The 23374-nt window shown below is 39.4% G+C and overlaps 1 protein-coding gene across 3 annotated transcripts in view; it reads right to left on the bottom strand.

The window, feature by feature from the left end:
* KMT2A (lysine methyltransferase 2A) overlaps positions 1 to 23374 on the bottom strand; it is a 101096-nt gene that overhangs the window by 15016 nt on the left and 62706 nt on the right. For 2 of the 3 annotated variants that reach the window (XM_063435906.1, XM_063435908.1), the window contains exons 18-30: positions 23282 to 23355; positions 20971 to 21161; positions 20177 to 20286; positions 19192 to 19329; positions 18828 to 18986; positions 17423 to 17540; positions 16101 to 16179; positions 12261 to 12433; positions 11058 to 11243; positions 5749 to 9640; positions 4711 to 4791; positions 717 to 787; positions 143 to 313 (exon numbers count right to left, since the gene is read on the bottom strand). In XM_063435906.1, the coding sequence (XP_063291976.1) occupies positions 143 to 313; positions 717 to 787; positions 4711 to 4791; positions 5749 to 9640; positions 11058 to 11243; positions 12261 to 12433; positions 16101 to 16179; positions 17423 to 17540; positions 18828 to 18986; positions 19192 to 19329; positions 20177 to 20286; positions 20971 to 21161; positions 23282 to 23355 (5443 nt within the window). The remainder of the gene's footprint in view (positions 1 to 142; positions 314 to 716; positions 788 to 4710; positions 4792 to 5748; positions 9641 to 11057; positions 11244 to 12260; positions 12434 to 16100; positions 16180 to 17422; positions 17541 to 18827; positions 18987 to 19191; positions 19330 to 20176; positions 20287 to 20970; positions 21162 to 23281; positions 23356 to 23374) is intronic. The other variant, XM_063435907.1, reaches the window with a different exon arrangement.

Genomic DNA, 23374 nt, shown 5'->3' with positions numbered 1-23374 from the left:
TGACACCGTAAGTGACACCGTGACAATCATAATTGCACAAGTACATAATAATAATAATAAAGAATGACACATTTTTCTCTATTTTCCTTTCACAGAATTTTTAAGCGCGTTTTTAACACCGCAATACTTAACCGCTTCTTACCATCAATACTGCTGGCAGAAATCTGGAAGCCATCATCACTGGAGATTTCAAATAGAAGACCCGTCCTTTGTTTCTGCTCTCGAAGGGAATCCTGTCGACTCTGCTCTTGCCGCAACAACTGCATTAAAGGTGAGCTAAACCCTGCATCCTCCTCTCCCAACTGCTTGGAGTCTAGAGATAAGAGTATGTAATATACACATCATTTATTAACTGTGACATTTACTCCAAAACGTATGTGATGGGTCGCTTAATATTTGGCTTAACATTCCCAAGGCCACTAGTTTCTCATTTACCGGTATGTGTTGATAAACCTAAAGCCTATATTTGTTCTAAATTAAGATTGTTGACCCTAAAATCGTACTGTTATTCTACCCAATGTTTGCTTCCACTATGTAACAGACAGTTTCCTATTGTCATTATGTATTTATATATATAAACCAAAATAAAGATTGTCAAAAATAAAATGTCCTGCAACTCTACAGAGTGTGAAGCAACAAGCTAACAATCCTATACCACATTGCACATTAAATTTACAAAACAGATTTAATCTATACAGAGTCAAAGGTCAACATACCATCCTGCTTTGTTTCTTGCCGAGACAGTTCATTTACTTTAGGTTGCGAGTCTGGTCTGGCTGGCAAAGGTCTATGAGAAGAACAATCAAACAACTGTGATATTATACTTCTGGATGAATGATACTATACTTTTGGATCCCTTCTTAATCTAGCAGTTCTAAATTAAATTCTAAAAACTACAACAATCAAACACCTTAATTTGAGTGCCAACAATAGTCAACAATTACTGCATTTTGTGCTGGTTGTTGTGCTAGGAGGCCATAGGTGCAGCCTCTTACAGTCTTACATGCATTCAAACGCTTTTAAAGCAGTTTGACAAAAACAGTATTCCCTTGCACCCATCAACTCTGTATACTACATCACAATGAGTTTCATTCCTCATTCTCCCAAGTATATTAATGGATCATGCTTTGCAATAAGAGGCTGTAAAAACAGCAAAAAATAGAAGCAACAACTCCAAATCAATGCAACTTGCTCAAAGCAGCCTAAATTGCTCTGGTGTCTTTTAGGCATCACTTAATTGACCAAAGCTCGGGTGAAAAAGATGCCGATTTTTACCGAGGCCAAATCTTCCTACTCATGCACTTACAGCCTTTCAATGCACAGTGTTCCTCATTACTAGTGGTTATAGTTGCACCATTAACACTGAAATATGCTGCACTGGTTACGGTGCTATGAGGGTCCCATTACACAAACATGGCATTGTACAATTGTAATTATAATATAGTTTTAGTTGTATGATTATATCTAAGACAGTTATGCAGCAGGTAAGTAGCCTGTCATATTGTGGGCATCCAGGGGGACCCACTAGGACCACACCACAGTGTTCCAGACACTGGTTCAAAGACATTCCCATGAGGTATAATTCTAAAGCGGACTCAAATGAGTGTTGAGAAGCGTTGTGAAAATGTTACTATTTCTGGTAGCAATACTAGATATCGACCGATTATCGGTCTGGCCGATATCAGCCGATATTCTGTATTTTCAGTAAAGATACCGATAGTGCTCATAATGCAGACCAGGGCCGCCATCGCCATACACACTACACAAACACACCCTGCATTCATTATATACACACACTACACAAACAAACCCTGCATTCATTATATACACACTATACAAACACACCCTGCATTCATTATATACACACTATACAAACACACCCTGCATTCATTATATACACACTATACAAACACACCCTGCATTCATTATATACACACTATACAAACACACCCTGCATTCATTATATACACACACTATATACACACACTATACAAACACACCCTGCATTCATTATATACACACACTATACAAACACACCCTGCATTCATTATATACACACACTATACAAACACACCCTGCATTCATTATATACACACACTATACAAACACACCCTGCATTCATTATATACACACACTATACAAACACACCCTGCATTCATTATATACACACACTATACAAACACACCCTGCATTCATTATATACACACACACTATACAAACACACCCTGCATTCATTATATACACACACTATACAAACACACCCTGCATTCATTATATACACACACTATACAAACACACCCTGCATTCATTATATACACACACTATACAAACACACCCTGCATTCATTATATACACACACTATACAAACACACCCTGCATTCATTATATACACACTATACAAAAACACCCTGCATTCATTATATACACACTATACAAACACACCCTGCATTCATTATATACACACACACTATACAAACACACCCTGCATTCATTATATACACACACACACTATACAAACACACCCTGCATTCATTATATACACACACACTATACAAACACACCCTGCATTCATTATATACACACTACACAAACACACCCTGCATTCATTATATACACACACTATACAAACACACCCTGCATTCATTATATACACACACTATACAAACACACCCTGCATTCATTATATACACACACTATACAAACACACCCTGCATTCATTATATACACACACTATACTGATGTGGAATTATTAAAAATCTTTATTGTACTTGTATTGAATTATTGTACTAACTCCATTTTAACTTTATACTGTGACTTCGTCCTCCATTTTGTCCTCCTAACCTGACTTCTTCAATCCTCCATTTTGTCCTCATGACTTAACTTGTTCATTTTAAAACTACATTACGTGACTGAACTTCTCAACCCAATTAATACAGTAGACAAAGACTGTGTTTCCTTCAAGGACAAGTACCAGGAGGTGCTGGCTACTCCTTAAGACTTGCCGGCTACTCCTTAGAGCTTGTAAGATAGTACAGTTTGAAGGCCACAGAACACAGTAGTAATGAAATGTTCTATTCATAAGAGACCTTGCACCTGGACATAAAGCCTGATATCATTGACCGTGTAAAATGACGCTTAGGACCCCCTTGTCCCCCACCCGTGTCCAGAATAATCCCACCTCTGATGGGTGGGCACGGGACTAACCTCTTAATTTTACGAACCAATAGGTAAGACACTAACCCCGTCACTTAACAATTAATCCAATTGATGATGTTTATTTGCTGATATTCTAATAATCAATGATGACGCAAAATGCCTCTTAAAAGGGCCTGCGCGCCCGCTTTTTCTTCACTTGCCAATAAACTTTCTCGAAGTTATTTTAACCTGAACCTCGTGTGTCAGACTTAATTACTTCAGCGTATATACGCAATTTAATTTATTGATTTGGACAGGAACAGATAGACTTTGAACATTTTGGTTTACTTTCAAAAAGTACCATAACAATACAAACACACCCTGCATTCATTATATACACACACTATACAAACACACCCTGCATTCATTATATACACACACTATACAAACACACCCTGCATTCATTATATACACACACTATACAAACACACCCTGCATTCATTATATACAAACACTATACAAACACACCCTGCATTCATTATATACACACACTATACAAACACACCCTGCATTCATTATATACACACACTACATAAACACACCCTGCATTCATTATATACACACACACTACACAAACACACCCTGCATTCATTATATACACACACTACACAAACACACACTGCATTCATGATATACACACTACACAAATACACACTGCATCCACTACACAAACACACACAGCTCCCCTGTCTAAACACACTGCATCCACTACATGTGGCATGTATATTTTGTGCATTTACTTTTAGAAATAGTTTATTTTTTCAAAATGGTAAATGTACAGAATATCGACAAGTTATCGTTATTAAAGAAAATAGATTTTTTTTATATATATATACATTTTTTATATTTAATAATTTGGGGGGGGGGGGGAAACACAAACTATTAAAAGTATACAAATGTATAAAAAAATAAAAATAACAAGAAGCCATAATATGCTGTGGCCTCCATAAGACCCTCAAGCGGCTCTGTCACCGTCTGATGGGTTTGCATATATTGAAAAGATCCCAGATGGTGACTGCTCTGCTTACAGTGTGGTGTTGAGAGGGTGCAGGGAAAGGTGAATTTTACTTATCTAAACCTGCTGCTTATGGCCACTGTTAACTCCATCCTGTCATTCCTTTTCATCTCCTTGTTCTTCACCTACTAGGAGTCAACGTCAGTGTGAGGTTTTTGGAGGATCCGGCAAAACCGTGGGCTCCTCTGCAGACAATTCTGCTCATTTTATCCTACAGCACTCACTAGTGATGGTGAAGGGAATATGCTAAAACAAAGTCCCTACTTTGTTTTGTATATCTTTTGACTGCCCTGGAATTTAAGTGAATTTCCAACAGTCAATGTGAGTATTTCATAAACATTTTATCATTATGAATTACTCATACTGGAGTAGGGATAGGGATGTGACAGAGCCACTTTTAGATTGCAATCACTGGTATAAAGATGAGCTAATTTTGCCAGACTCTTCCATGGCCATTATATCCGATATAAGATCATTCCATTCAATTTTTCAAGAATTACCTTGCTTGCACTTCAGACTCAGTCTGATTTTCTGTGGATGAACTTTTCTGGTCACGGTTATCAGTTTTCAGCTTGTGGCTCCTGTCAATGATATAATATAGGTATGTTAATGCACAAGAACGAGGAAGGAAATTGATGTGAAGAATTCTTTTAAAAACAAGTGTTATTTTTTTTATAAAAGGAACACTCCAAACATCAGTACAGCGCAATATAGTAACCAGTACAGCGCAATGTAGCAGTTACGGTGCCAGAAGTGTCCTGGTACCCACCCACTGTAAGCAATTAAACCGGTTTAAAACTTGACTGGGATCTGGTGGCTGCTCAGCTGCTCATCTCTGCACTAGTTGGCAAAGAGCCAGATGCTCTTGTTTAGACGCTTTAGCTCTCCTGAGCTAAACCCCCCAGTTTAGGGCTAAGTAATTGACTGGAGGCATCCCCTGATTGCTCTTAGCTAATGAGCTAAGCCCTGCAGTCTCTGGTTCTCCGTACGATAGATTGGAGGCAGGGAGCAGTTCCCAGTGAACACCAGGCAAGAAATAAAACCATTTGACTTATTAGGCTGCAGTGGTTGTGGTGCATGGAATGTTTATTTCTTGAAACAAGATTTTATATTAAAGAAACTGTTATGGAAGAGTCAATATATGCATAATAAATAATACAAATACAGTAGAATCCAAGTCATTTTCCTGTGATTGATGAGGGCCGTTAATCACATCTGTCACAATTAATTAATTTGAACAGTTAGAATGTCAGATCCGCCTCCTAACATCTGTCACCTTTACTTAATTTGAACAAGGTTAGAAAGTCGGATGTGCCTCTGAACTGCTAGTGCATATGCACTTCCTGTCCACAGAATTTCCTTACTGTTAAAAATAAGCTGATGAGAATGTTAAAGGGTCAATCTAAACACAATAAGTACATAGTAAAACTGGAAAGTAGAAGGTGCTTAGAACACACTTATTTTTAAGAGTTGCTCATAGCAGCAGCAATTTGTAATGACCTAGAGGTTATGAAGTTAGAAAAAGCTACAAAACATACCCAGAGGAAGTGGAGACTGTTGCTTTGTCATCGCTCTCCTTCCCCCACGCTGAAGGAACCACCTGGGTAGTGTGGGAGTTCTTGTGTTTTTTCCTGCACATTTTCTCAGCAGAAGGTGTTTGTCTCTTAACTTTTTTCAGTTTCTGTGATGCCTGGGCACTGCTTCTCTGCAGTCCAAGGGCCGAAGATGTGGATTTGGTCACTTTACCATTGTGGTCTGGTGGAAGCTGTAGAGCAGTGGACCGAAGATGAGACCCACTGACTGGATCTGGTAAGATCTGAGGTCGACTACTTATCAGTCTGTGATGAGATAGGGGATATGCACATTCTGGGTCAGGAACCGGCTGGGCAAGGTTCACAGTTACAGGTTGCGAAGAGGGCACCATGCATATGCTGGATGTTGTTGCAATGGTTGCTTTGGATGGACTCTGACTGAACAGTCCTGCTGGTCCAGTTGGGATGGTGACATGGTTATCCTGTATACCTAAACCCTGCGGGCTGGTCTTAATGAGAAAGTTGCTGATGGACCCCAACTCAGAAGGACCTAGAATACCAGGACTGCTTAATGAAACATGGCCAGTTACAGGAGGGGCAGCAGATGATGTCTGCATTGACACAACATTTAGAACTGGGGAGCCAGCAGCCAGCCCTGGTACCTGACCAGTCAGATGACGAGCATCCAATCCAATAACACTGGGTGCAGTGCCCACAGTGCAGGCTGCACCTGCACCCTGAGGAAGAAGAGGAGTCTGATCAAAGTACATGACTCCAGACTTTGATCGTTTAATAATGTTGGGAATACTACGGTGAGCAGCCTGGCTCCTCAAGGTGTGGAGATCAATCAGACCTGGGTGATTTGGCAACCCTTCTGTCAGTTGGGGTGAGGCAAAATTAATTAGTGTCATGTTGGAAACTACTTCAGGAGGATGTCTTGCACCTGGTGCAACAGAAGGTGCCAGTTTCTTGTTTTTCTTACTGTGCAGACGTGAGATCAGCCTTTTTTTATTTGATACAGAGGTAGGATTATTGGAGGAGTTGGTCAACTCTGGCCTCTGCCCTGTTTCAGAAAGAAGGAGTTGTGGTTCAGAAGAATGCTGAACTCCAATAACAAGTCCTGAAGGCTGGTTTGTAAGGCTGGGAAGAAAAGTTGCCTGGTGGCCAGCAGGGAAAGTTTGGAGATGTGAGTGGTGAGACATTGGGAGGAGACCTTTGCTGGCAGGAGAAAATGAAGATGTTAAGGTAGGATTAAGTGTGGTAGCCAATGTGAGTCCTGCACCCATAGATCCCAACACAGGCACATCTCCATCTATTCGACTAGTGCCTTGAGGTACTGAAGGGGTAAGCTGTATTTTTTGTGTTACTCCATTAGGCAATGTCTGAAGGACATATAGAGGCTGCATATTTTGATTCACAACAACCAATTTCTCTGTTGTTGATTTGAGGTGAGGGGGTGTGCTTTGTACTGCAGTGTTCGGTAGCTGTGAGGACCCAGGACTCTCAGAAGAGCTCGGGATGTACTTCTGGTTCTGGTGAGGAACGGTGGGTGATGCTGGAACTTGTAGACTAGGGGTACCACTATTCTGTGCAAGATCCTGACTGCCTGTATGTTCTGCCTGTGCACAGGGAGATCTAGATATATGTTCTGGAATGAACCGATCTGGTGTGATGTGACCTTCAGGTGTCCTATCAACACTCTGTCCCAAGAGAGTGGAATCCCCATCATCTGCTGCCACAGGCTTCTCTGTAACAGTCACCCTTTTTTCCACTGTGTCTGCTGGAGGAATGGACAAAAGGGAACGTTCACTAGGAGATGACATTTGAGGCTCAGAAATGACGGCTAGTCTGCTATGGTTCTGGTTGGGAAGAGCAGGACTGCGAGTTGTAAGAACAGAGAGATCAGACGGCAATTCTAGGGGCAGCTCAAATTGCTCTTCTGCTGACATAGCTGAGGGAACTGCTCCATCAACATTTTCTGATGAAGGAAGTTGTGTTGAAAATACCTCAAATAAGGCCATATCCTTCCCCCGGTTGCTGTCCAGACCTAATCCATCTCCCAATGTAAGGAGTTCAGAGGACGAAGACTCTGGACTTTCTCCCAAAGCTTGCATTGATGGTGTATTCTTCAACACAAAATCCATTATATCTATGGGAAGAATATTACCACAGTCATCACTGTTGTTGTTGTCACTGTCAGATTTGAGCAGTTCTGAATTGAATTGGTCCAGTAGATTCTTTTCTGCACCTCTGCGTGGTGTGTCCAGGCTTAGCTGTGTCTCTAATGAATCTTGCTTCACAGGGTGGCAGTTATCAATTTTGGAGTCTGACACCTTGTGAGACTTTGCTGTGTGACCTTTTTCTCCCCTGTCTTCAGCTGCTTCAAGTTTATCAGCCCCGTTTTGTTTACCACTCCTCTTGCCTGTTTGTCCAGACTTCCCTGTTGTGATGGTGACACTTGTGTCACTTTCTGTCCCATCATCTACACCGTCAAGTTGTGGGATCTTGTGGAGATCACGCTGATCCTCCTCTTTAAAAAGTGTGTGCAACCCCAGTCTGTCATCCACCACAGATGAAACAACTGTTCTTGAGAAGTTGTAATAATATGCATCGTCGTCATCTGACGAGCTTAGGTCATCGGCACCATCTACCTGACCTTCTGCTGACCTTTTCCCTCGTTTCTTACCCGGAGTGCTGCTGCAGAAGGGAAGATCTTCCTCACCATAGGAACGGACACCATACAGTGGAGTCAGGCCAAAAAACATGTTAGAACGTGCCCTGGCACTTCTCCTGGGGTAGCGTCTTTTATAGGAACTTTCTTCCTGGGTTTTGCTTCCATCCTGAAGTAACAAACTTGAGTCCTGAGAAGGATAGGAGTTGCCCGCTGGAGGCTCAGAATCTGTATTTGTGATTGTGTGTATTATGTCACTTGTTCCTTTAGGAATGTCTTGAACCTTTCTAATATCTGGTAATTCTGTAAGCTGTTGTGGAGATGCAGCAATTTGCTGTTCTACCTCAGTTTCTTGAGGTCCATCCTTTACCACCTTTGCTTGCGTACTTTTCCTGTTGCTGGATATAGCGGCATCAAGCTGTGAGTTTCCTCCACTGCTTGTAGTTTTATCAATATGTTTGTTGTGGATATGTGATCTAAAGTTGTCAGTATCTGGTTTCATGTGATTCCCATTGGTGTTTGTCAGTTTCTGGCCTTCACATGATGGTGGCTCAATATCACAGGTGGGTTTACTGGAATGTTTCTCTTTTGTATTTTCCAGCAGCGGTTTCTTGGATTTTGGCCGTTTGTCTTTGGTCACACTGTTTCCATGATTGCTAATGGGCACCTGTTGATCTTTTCCTGTATCCAATGAAGCAGGCTTATCTGCCAGACAGAGGTTTAAATGTTGATCCTTGTCTCTCCTTGTTGCCCTTTGGTGTGGAGTGGGTGAAGCCTTTGAGTTTATCAGTACTGGAGCAGGATCTATGGTAGATACCCCTTGTGATAGAGATGGGATTTTAGGACTGATATGACTGGAAGGGTCTGAGATTTTAGGAGCGGATGGTCTTGTCTTGTCAGTTTTGTAGGTAGTGATTTTGGATAGGTTCTCCAAGATACCAGTTTTTCCTGTTTCTGGCAGTTGTTCAGCCTTTCCTCCAGATGTTCTTAATACATTGTTTGAGAAGTTGCTCTTTGTGGAGGTTTCTAACTGTAAGTTATCTACACAGTTTGTACTATGATCTGCAGAGGTCACAGCTACACCTGGTGGGGACGTCAGACGAGGTTTTTGCTGTTGGGGTGAAAGAGATGAGGAACTGTGCCTCCGGGACCCAATGCTTCGAAGACCAGAAGAGAGAAGGGGGTCACCAACAGTAACAATCTCATGTATAACTGGAGATGGGCTTCCTATAATTAGGTAAAGAAGAAGAAGAAAAAGATTGATTAACTTTACAAGATGTAAATATTATATATTAACAATAGAAATAAGTTTCAAACATATTGTGTCACGTTACTTCCGAAGACATAAAAAGGCCAAAGGGGAAGTTTGTTTTTGTTTATATGTTAGCAGTGTAATAGGAGTGCAAGGGCTATTTTAGGAATTTTAGTGTAAATTGCATGATTGCATAATATATCTATTACAACCCCTTCCCTCATCTGTCTGTCACTAGACATATATGCTCACAACAGAATGACAGGGTAGGGCAGGAAATCCTAGCCAGTTCTCTTGCTCCCCATCACAGCAACTATAATGCATGTGCTATAGTTGATGTGATATTTTGTACAATTTTGTATAATGCATGCTGTGACTCAGTTAAAATTATAACAGGGTAGACTCAAAATATTTATCAATGTGTATAACCTCAGCATTCTCTTATTAAGCGTAGATTCATTTAAATTCTTTGTGTTTATGCTTTAAAAGGTGCACTTTAAAAACCATAACTACTGCACTCCAATGTAGTGGTTATGGTGCAATGAGTCTGTGGGAATCATTCAGTTTGTGACAACGTATTTGGAGTGGTTTGACAAAAATTGTGGCATTCCATCACTTGCTAATTAAATACTAAATTAAAGTTCTGCATTAACAATCTAACTTTGGCCAGGTTCTCAGACAAGTGGAGTGCTGGAGGCATTTTAGACAATTCCTCAGTCTATCCATGCCTTTTAAGGTTGTATAGGCCAATATGGTAGTTTATTTTTTAATAGGCAAGTTTCAGTTAAGACAATATGTGGATGCCTGGTCGTAAATTACAATAAATAGCAAGGCAAAATAAACCATTGTAATGTGAAGAAGTTACCAAGTTACTTAACCATTATTAATTTTGGTATTGGTATACTTTCTATAAATTCAGGCACAATATCACTCGTAGATTAAAGGGACACTATAGCCACCAGAACAACTACAGCTTAATGTAGTTGTTCTGGTGAGTATAATGGCTCCCTTCAGGCATTTTCAGAGAAAAGCCACCTAAATGGTGGGTTTTAACACTATAGGGTCAGGAATACATGTTTGTGTTCCTGACTCTATAGTGATCCTTTAAGAGCTGTGATATTTCAAATTAGGCTGCATTTAATATTTTTTTCTATGACTGCCACCAGTCTCAAGTTGTTGAACTCTGAGATAAGTGAGCAAATTAATCAGTTTAGTTTGCATGAAGACATCTAGGCGCGACATACTTTGTCAATGCTTCGGGCAGGCATTTAAAAATGTAGCCAGGAAACCAAAACGATTACACAGTCTTCAGATTCCACAGAATGCATGTCCTCGGATGTTACTTGTAAAGTATATGTGCAATGAGTATGCATGTATTTGTTTTATTCTCACCTGCTGATGGAAGAGGGCGTGATCCTGGTGAACGCTGATTTGGGGAATATCTAGGTGTACGGACCTTGATACCTACAGTTGGACGAGAGGCAATCCACGGACTTGAAACTGGCGTGGAGGAAATGGAATCTGAAGAGGGGAGTCCAAGTGAATCATGACTTTTTATAGAATCCGAGTCCTGAGATTCTGTATCCAGAGGATAAAGACATCAGATTCAAAATCTTGTCTAAACAAACCTGTTACACACATTACTGAGAAGACATTATAAAGCAAATTCTCGAATTGTGATAGAACTAATGGCTTTATGGAGCATTCTTTGCTCCTAAGATTGCATTGTTCCAATACACACGCCACTCAACACCACCACACAGGGATATTTGAGAATTACATGCTAGAAAGTTAACTAAATCACAGTTTTAGTGACAAAAAAATGGTTTAAGAAAGTCAAGCAACAACTCCTCCCATATAATAAAGCCAATATGGTTATTCACTAAGGCAGGAATTCTAAAAACGGATGAGGGAACTGCAAAGTACCCCAAACTAAATTAAAATAAACTGACAATCTAATGGAGTTGGAAAATGTCTCCACCATGGCTGTTTTAGCCAAACATCTTTCAATAATCCCCAGTTTAATAAATAAACCCAAAACGTTTTGATTTTTCCCTCTAAAATTTTTAGTTAAGAGCAGAGTTTGAAAAGATTTAGGCAATGAGCATGTACTATATAATGACATTCCTTACTCCAATACAGCACAGGACTGACGTATACCTATAACTAACAAGCATATCAGTGGTTCTGAACTATTTTTGACAACGACTAATTACAAACATGACATCAGCTCAATGTCAAATTCTTCAATTCTAAAGTTACATTGGCAAACCATTCTTCAACTGTTGATGGAATATACAGCCAGATTGATTCATTTGTTAGGTAGGAAGGCAATTAAGTTCATGTGGGCAATCGCTAGGGGCTTGATATGATGTACCTGTTCCAATGCATTGGGGAATGCCTGAAATACTGTGAGTACCCAATTTTGTATCCAAAATATATTAAGAAACACTTCTTTATGTACTGCAACATTTACACACATGCAACGTACAATACATATATGCATGTATACCCAAACACACATTTCTACCACTTAATTTATGTACGAAGTTAAAACTGTACACGAATCACAGTTCTGTCTCCATTCACACTGACCTTGCATGTCGCTTGTAAGAAGCTTGGGACTGTGAGCAATAGTACGGTTCTCTTCATGCTCTACAGTGCTGTTAATGTCAGGCTCTGGTGGTGGTGGTCGACATTCCAAAATCTTACACGTATACACACAGCGCTTGCGGGCATCAGTTGTGCTCCAATAGACTCGTGAACATCTGTAGACAAAAGTAATCATTTAGTACAGGCTAAAAACAAGGTCACATGTCCAGTGACGGTCCACCAACCATGCTCTATAGAACACCTTGCGTAATGCTAGCTGTTTTAATGTAGCTAGGCATTATCATATGTTTGTGTAGTGACAGCGAAGCATTTATTTATTCCCCAAATTTCAACAGATTTGCTACAAGTACCCATAAACTGGACCTTTGTCTATTTGTATTTAAGGAACTCTCCGAATGGAACATTTACAAGGGATATTGTATAATATTTAATAGTTTATACAAAGTACAAAACATATATATTGAAGGATTTAAATTCTATAACATTTTAATCATTTTTAAACAGCAGTCTATACATGAAATTATAGGTTTGCCATCAGATGATCTGCTAGTTATGCTGGCAGTGATTTATGTAAATGTAATACTTAATTATTCCAAATCCCAAATAATTTGGCATTGAAATCTTTTAACACCAAGAAATCTGTATTAACTAGGAATTTCCACAAATGAGATAAGGATATTTTTAAAATCAGCAGATTTTTAAAATTATTATTAGAACAAATTAAGTATACTAGTTAGAGCGCTACCCACCAATATATGCTTCATAAATTTCCTACAGAGAATTGTGTCACTTTATTCAGATTCATTGATGCAGTTAGATTGTACCAGATTACAGTTGTATACCTGGAGGGTAGCTCACCACCAGCAAAGTTGTGAACCACAAGACAAATCATAGCAAAATTATTTTTAACTAAATTCGTAAAATGGCAATGTTCACTACAGGTTCTGTTATTACAGGTAAGATAGATATTTTTATAATTCATCAATAGTTGCGAGCATTAGCGGAGCAGCAGTTCCTCAGCCGGGGGTCACCTCTGATACAAATACTGGAAAAAAAGTTGCAGCTAAGCTTAGTGGACAGAAGTTTGTTTAATGGCTTTATACGGTTTGTTTACTCTCTGCCATGATCCAGGACGCACAATGTGCTCAAAGAGTGGGGCTGCAGGCTTTCACCCCAACTTTTTAAACTAGCAACACAAGGCTGTAGCCATAATATTTCTAAGCCTTCACTGCCTTGTGAAAACGTGCAAACATTACTATTCACATAAAAAGATTCACATGGTATGGCTCGGTGAAAGGAAACAAACTGCAGCTGAGTAAACAGAGTAGCTCATGGGAAAAACATGGTCTAAAAAGAGATATAGTCTTACGCAGTCACCCATTTTAAAGAAGGATGTCTATCTGAGCAAGATCATCCTTTATAAGTAACATTAAGACTTTTCTGGACATTTTAGGTTTGTAGGATAGTAACTAATGTATTTGCATATTACTGTTCAGCATGAGGCATCACACATTCACAGGGAGATTGTGAACATCCTCATGTTGGACACGCTCAAAGCACAGGAAGCGTTTGCGGTATTATAATAGGAGAGAAAGTGAACCAGTCATCCTCCATACATTTGGCCAGCTTTGAATAGATTAAACAGGTCTAATGTACACCTTGTACTGGCACAGCAAATGGGAACATTAAAAGATTTACTTAGGGGCCGGATGGTGTCAATTTTCAATGGCCTAATTACACAGGTATACAAACTGGACAATGCAAATATTTACAGTACAACACTAGCAGACATCTATTAACTGGCCGTGCAGAGATTAAATGGACATTGCAAGTTTTACTGGATTTAGGCGTTTTGAAATTCGACAAGTCTCTTTACACATTCTCACACTGATTTTTACCCTCTACAACAAGCAATGAAAATATCTCTGGTCATCTATGTTTTCTTATTTTGTCATCAGTCTAGTCATAGTGAGTGTGAATAGAAATGTTACTTGTTTTTATAACAGTGTGCTAAGTATTTTTACTAAAAGTCTTTAATAACAAGGATTTGCTGACCAATATACTACTAGTGTTACACATTATTACTGCCTTGCCCTCTTCAGAGTTATACTAATAAGAGACCACAATCACTAAAATAGTAACTGGTTGAAAAACACTGGACATTTCATGGCTATTTAGTGAAACAATCGGGAAGACTAATAACAGTGTATGTATCACATAGTCCCAGCATTTTTTTATTCTAACAACTTCTCCCTTCCTGTTACTTTTAACCCTTTGGAAGACCTCTTTTTTCCAGGACTATATCCAAACATTTTTGTAAAGATTTACACATGACCATGAGTGTTGAACATCTTTTTTAATAATTATTTTCCTATACTAGCTGTCACTTGCAATGGGATTTCAACTGCTCAAGAGTCCCGAGCTACAGTTAAACAATACCTTTTTTTCAAAGAGGAGATAAATTGCTTTCCAGATAACTTGAGACATCTGAGTCTAATAAAACTGAGTGTGGGATCTGCCATGGACTTTTAAGACAACTGGAGTGGTTACAGTAAGAGTACCATGGCAGAGTTCTCCATTAATAATTAAAACCGTTTTACAACAGTATGTCCTATTTACCTCGACAGTGAGGGAGTGTAAGCACCTTTGGCATAAGTCTTTCTTAAATATAAGATAAGGCCAGGGACTAATGGAAGTATTTAGAAAATTGGGCAGACTAGATGGGCCAAACGGTTCCAATCTACCATCACATTCTATGTTCACCTGGTTTTACGACATCTGGCATCTGCAGCGATGCAGAAGCAGAATGATAATCCTTCAACTATTTCAGTGGATAAGGAAGTCTGTTGACTGCTCTCAGCCAATGAATTCGATTTTGTGCAAATTGACATCAGCTAACCAGGAACTCTCGTTTTGGGCTAGCTGATCACAACCCAATGAAGCTGCCAGACCATAAGTTACACCTCCAGCAGGAGAAGAGTTAAAAGAGAAATGCTGCACATACAGGCTCAAGGCACAATGGCCACTTCAAATCATGGGCCACTCGGACATTGTTTATTATGGATGCCATAGCTCAATGCATTAAATTGCACATGTATCCAGTTAAAGTGGGACCTGTATTTACAAATTTAATGCGTTCTCCGGGACATTTCTTATTGCGAAAAATTTGTAAACCGAAACACTGTTTCCTATAGGAATGCATTGAAAACAAATTAATCCGTTCTGGAGGCCAGAAATAAGCTGGCATGGAAACCAACCCACAATGCAGAGCACACAATAAAAGGCATGCAAACCACAAAGCTCAGCTCCCTACCTTTCCACAGCTTGAGAAATGCATCAAAAAGTCCCAAAACAACTGCAAACAATTTCCAGAATGGCTCCAGAACACAATGCAAAAGCCGCTCTAACACCTCCACACTCAACGCCACGTGCTACCCAGAGAGCATGCAGGGGGTGGTGCTATAAATCTCCCAGGTGCAATACATCCTGGGGAAACTTGCTTTGTATTGCGAAAAAAAATTGTAAACCGAGGCATTATTTTCAATGGATTTTCATTTGTAAATTGAAAATTATGTTAATGGAGGCGTTTGTAAACCGAGGTCCCACTGTATTTGTAAGTTATGTATACAAATGTTGCTTGTAGATTCCAGGGATGTCATTTACTCAACATCATGTTTTCCTTTCTATCTTTCTAACTCCCACCATAGTCTTATTTGTTTTCATGCAGTGTTCACTCATGGATCTTTCTCCAGTATCTGCTACCTTTAACCAATTTCTCACAAAATAAATAAATAAAAAAGGGGGAAGAGATTGGATACTTACTGATAGCCAATAGGGAAAAGTTTCTCTTCACAGTCGGAGAGATCTGTCAGTATTCCCAGGCAGTCTACAGTCATAGAGCCTTAGCAAAAAAGAAAATGGCGGTAAGGTTAACAAATTTAAAAAAATTATAAAATGTGTGTATATTATAGAAAAATATAATTATATATAAATGATAGGGGAGACAAAGAACTCCAATGGTTGAAAAGAAAATGATAAATGAGGGGATGGTATTAAACCTCTAATAAAATTACTTAACATTATAATTACCGTATTTTTCACTCCATAAGACGCACTTTTTTCCCCTCAAAAGTGAGGGGAAAGGTCTGTGCGTCTTATGGAGCGAATATGAAGCTTTACTTACCTGTCTTGTAGCGTGGGCTGGATTCACAGCGCGCACCGCGGTACAGGAACTCCAATTTCAGGTTCCGGTTTCCGGCGGGACTGAAAGGAAGTGCGCAGTCAGTGTGCACACTTCCTTTCAGTCCCGCCGGAAACCGGAACCTGAAATTGAAGTTCCAGTACCACGGTGCGCGCTGTAAGGCCAGCCCACGCTACAAGACAGGTAAGTAATTATGGGACAAGGGGAGGGGAGGGGGACAGTATGGGAGAGGAGAGAACACTATGGGGTGGGGGAGACTATGGGAAAGGGGGGAGAAGACTATGGGAGGGGGGAGAAGACTATGGGGGGGAGAAGACTATGGGAGGGGGGAGAAGACTATGGGAGGGAGAAGACTATGGGAGGGGGGGGGGAGAAGACTATGGGAGGGGGGGGGGAGACTATGGGAGGGGGGGGGAGAAGACTATGGGAGAGGGGGGGGAGAACACTATGGGACAGGGGAGAAAAAAAATATTCTGAACAAACTGTCCCATAGTAAGAAACACTATGGGACATTTTGTTCAGAATATTTTTTTTTCTGTGTTTCTTCCTCTATAAACTAGGTGCGTCTTATGGTGTGGTGCGTCTTATGGAGCGAAAAATACGGTATTTATTCTGTGGCTTGTACCATAAAATACATGTCTGTCATGCACGGTCTCTTATTTAGTATATTACTACCTACTATAAATTGTAACAAATAACCCAAAGTCTTAAAGCAAAGGATTGCAGAGAAATAGATTGTGCCGTAATTTTTTTAATAAATTGGTTATATCAAACTTAGCCTGTACTACTTCAAACAAAAAAAAACTATTTATGGAGAAAGGAAGACAAAACATGGAAGAGGAGAAACAAGCTGAAATGGGGAAACAATTGATAAAGCAATGTGACAGAATATCCGAGCTAGAGTAAAATGTGCAATTTAAAGCTACTAATGCAAGACTCTCACCTATCATCATATGGATATTGTCTGGTTCCAAGCCATTTAGAAATTTTCTGCGAAGGTTCATCCCCTCAAAGTCCACAAAAACCCTTCTCTGAACCTCGAAGCTGTTATCAGACACAACCTGCAGAGGAAAGTTACAGATCAGATGCAGCAGTTCACATTTATTTTTGATTTAGAGGTTGCAAAGCATTGTAAGTACTGTGAGAGACCAAGCAGATATCATGGTGCTCTGTGTACTTCTAAAAGAGATTCCCTTAGAAATAATCTACCTTGTGTGTAAAATTACCTGTAAATGCTACATAAATAGCAAAAGTGCTACATGGTGGTTTTCAACTAATGCAATTCAATGTAAAAATAAATTATGGTCCACTAAACACACATGCAAAGCAAGAGTCTAGCTCAGGTGGGTATATATTTGCGAGAAGAAAAAAAAAAAAAAAAGGAAGACCTCTGCGAATATCTGCACGTTTGTCACAAAGAAATGCATCTTAAGCTGTTCAACATATAAAATGCTTACACTTACACATTTACTCTTGATCTAACAATTACTTTGCACACAAATAATAACGTACCTTATAACAACTGATTTTTCAGGACTACAGGTTCCCTTCAGTCCACCCCTCTTTGGTATTAAAAGAAATACCTCATTACTTCATTACCAGCACCAGAACTCCTCAGCTGCCTGCTCTGCCTTTGAAACAATCTGCTCCAATCCAATGCTTCTTATAGAGAAGAAATCGATTGGAAATAGGAATGTGCGCCCAAACGTCGCACTCCTCCAATCAAATGCAGCAGTTAATGGCATTTGATTCCAGCACAGTTTCACTTGACGGTCACTGGAGGTGTATTTAACTATACTAAGCAAACATTGCAATTTCTTTAAAAAAAAAACTGCAATGTTAACATTGCAGCGTTCAAATGACAGGAGACCTTAGTAGTCTTTTAAAGTGAAATTGTCACTTCACAGGATTTTTAATATTATGTTTACTTTTCCCTACAATTAATAAACATGCATCTGCGCGGTGTGAAATATAAATTTAAATAAAGAAATCTGACCCCCATCTTAGATCCCTGTCAATCAATGTTACAAGCTCTGTTCTTTGCACCAGGCAGTAACTGTAGAGAAACCATACAAAGAGGTGGAGAAATGTTTCTATTTCTCCTCCTGATTTGCAATGTTTCCCTGGCTGTGCCTTGTCTGAAGTGGATTATGTCATTTGCAAAATAATTAATATAAATTGAAAAGAAAATGGAGCATCTCATTAAAAAGTTATAGGTAATTTTCAATGATTTTCTCCGTTATATAAATCCCAGAAGTGACCGTTCCATTTTAAAGATGTGATCTTGTTGTATGTCCCAATTCTCTGATATTCCCTCTGAGAGTAGGAGTATACGAGCCATGACTCACCTCCCCTTTGATCAAGTCTTTGTGCTTCTGACAGTAAACCTTCTTGTCCTCTAGGAACACACAGTTCTTTACCCGAGAGCACATGAAATGGTAGTTACTGGTGCAGGAATTGAGGCAGCAGCCAACTGTTGCACCAAGCTTCAAGCAATGCTCACATCGCTAGTGGAAGAAGATGAGACAGTGGGAGAAAAAAAATGTTAAAAGAGATCTGCAAGAAACTGGAAATACAAAAAAAGTGACAACATTGATTGAATGCAGAAGAAGGATGTGCTTTTGGTATGTAAGAGGAAAGACACAATGCTACGTTATTATTGTACGAAAATGAAACACTGGTGGGACATGTAAGACAGGAACGTGTATATACCAATTGCTTTCCTCTGATAACTGCCATGTGCACATTCTTCAGAGATCCATCGTCATCTTCAAAGACCTCAGCTGACCACAAGGCACAATTTACATGCGTCCATTCATCCTGCCCAATGTACAGAAGTCGACCAGCGTCCTGTAAAGGGAGGAGATCATAAGCGCATAATTAAAATCCAAGGCATTCCCACCATAGAAATAAAGGCCAATAACAATTCAGAGTTTTAAAACACAAGGTATGGGCATGTTTAAGGCAACAATAGTTACAGCTCAGTTTCCATTTTGAGTTTTTTTACTAAACAGGGAATTGTGGATAATGGACTACATAGGTGCTGTACTTATGCAACATAGCCGTGCTGGAAAAATGAATATTCCACTATTTGAGGCCAAAATTTACAATACCATCTTCAGTGAAACAACAACTGCCACTGCAGGAGGGGGGATATCAAGAACATGTAACAAAAAAGTTGTTTAGAAATATAAAACATAGAAATTGGGTTTCATTAGAAATCTAACAAAATGAATAAAATGTCATTACCTTCAATTTAATGCAAATGGTATTATTACTTATTAAAGGATGCCCAAGAACCACAACTACTATAGCTCAGAGTAAGGTTATAGTGCACCAAATCAACCAGATTTCTATCAAACAGATTTGGTGCGGAATGACAAAAAAAAATGGGATTGTCTCTGGCATCCAAAATCCATTTCCTCTGATAATATAGAAATTACACTTCTAAAATGCAGTGTGAATGCAGCCGACCTTGGATGGCAATGACATGCTTAGGGAGCCATGATGTAAACGAAAAAACATGCATTGCAATCAAACCTGATAAAAAGTTCTAAAATAATTCTTATGTGGAAAGTTACACAAACCTACGTGTGTTAACAATGATATGTTAACACTGCCTTGATTTATGTATTTGTCTCTGTGCAGCAGAGCTCGTATGCTACGATTAGCAGTTACCAAAACATTTCATACTCACATTGGCATTATCATCCCCATACTTCAAGCATAGTGCACATTGCCGATTATCATCAACACCAGGAGGAAGGGGTTGCTCTGGACTCTCAGCCCGGTTATGCTCAATGGCTACTGGAAGACAAACCAACTGTTGGGATTTTGTTGCATGGGTTATAATGCAAGAACGGCAACTTTGGTTTATAATCATGAAGGTTGAGTAAGGTTGAAATGTTTGTAAGTGAGACCGCTGATATCTGACTAAGCAAATGTGAAGTTCAGTACCGATTTATGAGTGTGTTCTTATTGTCTTTTGTTTCTTCATCAACAAACTCTTATGGACTACAAAAGGTATCTATTTAAAGAGAATGGTAAATTTCACCATCTCCTTTACATAAAATTACCCCTTCAGTCAAATATGCTACAAGCAGAAGCTAAGCTTCTCTCTGTTGATACAAGTACGTGCATTATCCTGAGCGTAGCAGGCATTTCTGGAAAGCTGTGTTTCAAATAACTTCCTGGTCTGGGCATATACAGCAAATTTTGGGGATTCACAAGATCTTTCAACATTTGTAGTTTTTAGCATAAATGCATTTTGTTTTTTGTTTTTTAACGTTGTCTCTTCCATTTAACCTGTAATCCTCAAAGTACTATTGACACACACACAGTGGAGTGATGATGCTACCTCTAGGCTTTAATTTATGCTTATATAAGGGTACTTACTCACTTCCCTCTGCATAGATCTGGGAAGCTGTCCTTTAATTTAGAGTGACCAGTGAACATTTTGTTCTAACATCAAAGCCTGTTTATGCTACTCACACATGGCTGGTGGAGTGGGAGTATGAACTGGTTGAGGCGACTCCGGTTCTCCTGGGGACTTGGCTTTTGGTGCTGGGATGATTTTCTTCATTAGTGGTGGTTGCTCAGCCAATCTACTTTCCCGCTCCTGCCACTGAGCATAATTATGATCCAGAGATGGAGGCAGCACTGCATTGGGTAACATGCTGCTACTGTACACCGGAGGAAAACAAAGGGTATGGAAGGTTAAAAGCATAACATGCCAAAAAAAATGACATAGTCCCCTTGATTCAGAGCATCAAACCAGTAAGCTCTCCAGCTGTTTGACTCAATTTCCCCGTGATCCTAAGACAACAGTGTGCTGACAACATGTTAGCTGCACATAAACAAAATCAACATAGGAGCTATTTTTTGGAAAGTTAAGCCATAGATGTTCTAAACTGGAATTATGAATGTAACAATTTAATGATCTGGAAACACAAGCATTTTATAAGCACAAAGTTCTATCTAATAAAAAATACAAACTTATTGTCCGCTTGCATGGAAATATTAAAGTGACTTAAAGCATGAGAATTACATTATCAGTAAACAAAGAAATCGCCCCTTTTCAAAATCTGGCAGCCATTGTGCCATGTTGATATCTGGAGACAAATGTATAAATCTTCACATGCTTTACTGTACACCAAGGAACATAAAAACCAATGTGGAACATACATTAATGTCTCCATTTTCCAGTTCAGAACACCAACATACTCTTTACATTAAAGTGATTCCGTTTTTTTAAAGAAAGAATATTTCTGAAATTCTAAACTTTCTGCGTGTGGCAATCTTTGGCAGAAGGTAGTTTCTGCTGCCAATAAGAATCATCTAGCGAGGTGCACAATAAAAGCATATGGCACATTATGGCTCATGAACAGAATCAGTTTTGTTTCTTGCTTGTACAAGAGTATCCTGGCAGATCAACTAAGGGAATGATGGTGGCGAGAGGTCTGCAGCACCAAGTAGGGGATAGTGCAAGTGACACTATAGTCACCAGAACAACTATAGCTTATTGCATTTGGTCTGGTGAGTATAATCCGTTATTTGCAGTAAACATTGTTTTTTTTCCAGAGAAAATGCAGTGTTTATATTACAGCCTAGGGATACCTCCAATGGTCACTCCTCAGATGGCTTCTAGAGGTGCTTCCTGGGGCAGTATTGCACACTATGCAGCACTGATATTCAGTTTCTCCACCATCTGCATGCAGACACTAAACTTTCATCATAGAACTGCATTTATTCAATGCATTTTTTTGAGGAGATGCTGGCCAGGGCTGTGTTTGGTTTGTGTTGGCTCTGCGCCTGATCAGCCTCCTTGGCAGCCTCAGCAAATATCAGTCAATCCAATGTGAAAGCATTGAGATTGGCTCAGAACACCACTTCTGATGTTGTCAGCCAAGCAGGCAGATCAGAGGCTGAGCCAGCAGCAGACTGGAATAAAGGTAATATTTTGCTAAATTTAGGGGGCAAAGATAGTAATTTTAAAACTATATGGTCAGGAATACATGTATGTTTTCCTGACCCTGTAATGTTCCTTTAAGGTAAGTGTATCTTGCTATCTACTCCCTCTTTTGGCACCTCTGCAAAAGCAGACATGTCCACTTATGAGGTCTAGGGAGAAGTCCCTTACAAGTAACAGTGCTGTTTTAAAGCCACAAAGAGTTTGAAAACATTTCCCATGCAGACAATACACTGAAAACACTAAGGGTGATCTGTATAAAAAGTTAATCTAGGGCAAGATGCTTATTGTGAAGCAATCATAAAAGAAATTAGCAAAAGGTGGCTGCCAATTGCTCCACCTGAGAACACAAATCACTACTTTTACATAGATAGTGTCATTCTGGATAAATACTATATGTGAAAATTCCATTATATGTAAGGCATGAAAAAGCTATTACTCCTAAGACTGCATGATGTTTTCCTACCACACTAAAATAATTATAGGTATTAGGATACTGTGGCCGAGAAACATTGTACAATATTATTAAATTTGTTCCAATCTCCATGGTGAAATCACTCCTGTCGAAATAGAAACCTGAATTATGACCGCAGATAAGAGCAAAAGATCCAACAAGTCTGCAAAGATCACATGTGAATAGCAAACAATTTCTTAGGGTAGCCTGATGAATATCCTAGGCACTATTCAATTCTCTTACAGTTTGCGTTTGCCACCCCTAGTGGAAGCTTAAAAAGATTGTTCCAAGAGATCTCCTTTCTAAACGTGATTGCAGCTAGTGATAGATGCTGGCAATGTCTTACTTATTTTAAGGGGAAAAAATGATCACAGACTTACTTGCTGGTAACCTTGTTTGGCTCCCAAAACCTGGACTTCTTTACATTAAACCAAGGGAAGACACGCTCCATTTGCTAGAGAAAGAAAAATACA

The sequence above is a fragment of the Pelobates fuscus genome, chromosome 11 (genome assembly GCF_036172605.1).
Source record: "Pelobates fuscus isolate aPelFus1 chromosome 11, aPelFus1.pri, whole genome shotgun sequence".
NCBI classification, from domain to species: domain Eukaryota; kingdom Metazoa; phylum Chordata; class Amphibia; order Anura; family Pelobatidae; genus Pelobates; species Pelobates fuscus.
The sequence above is the reverse complement of the archived record's forward strand: the minus strand, read 5'-3'. Positions and strand labels throughout refer to the sequence as shown.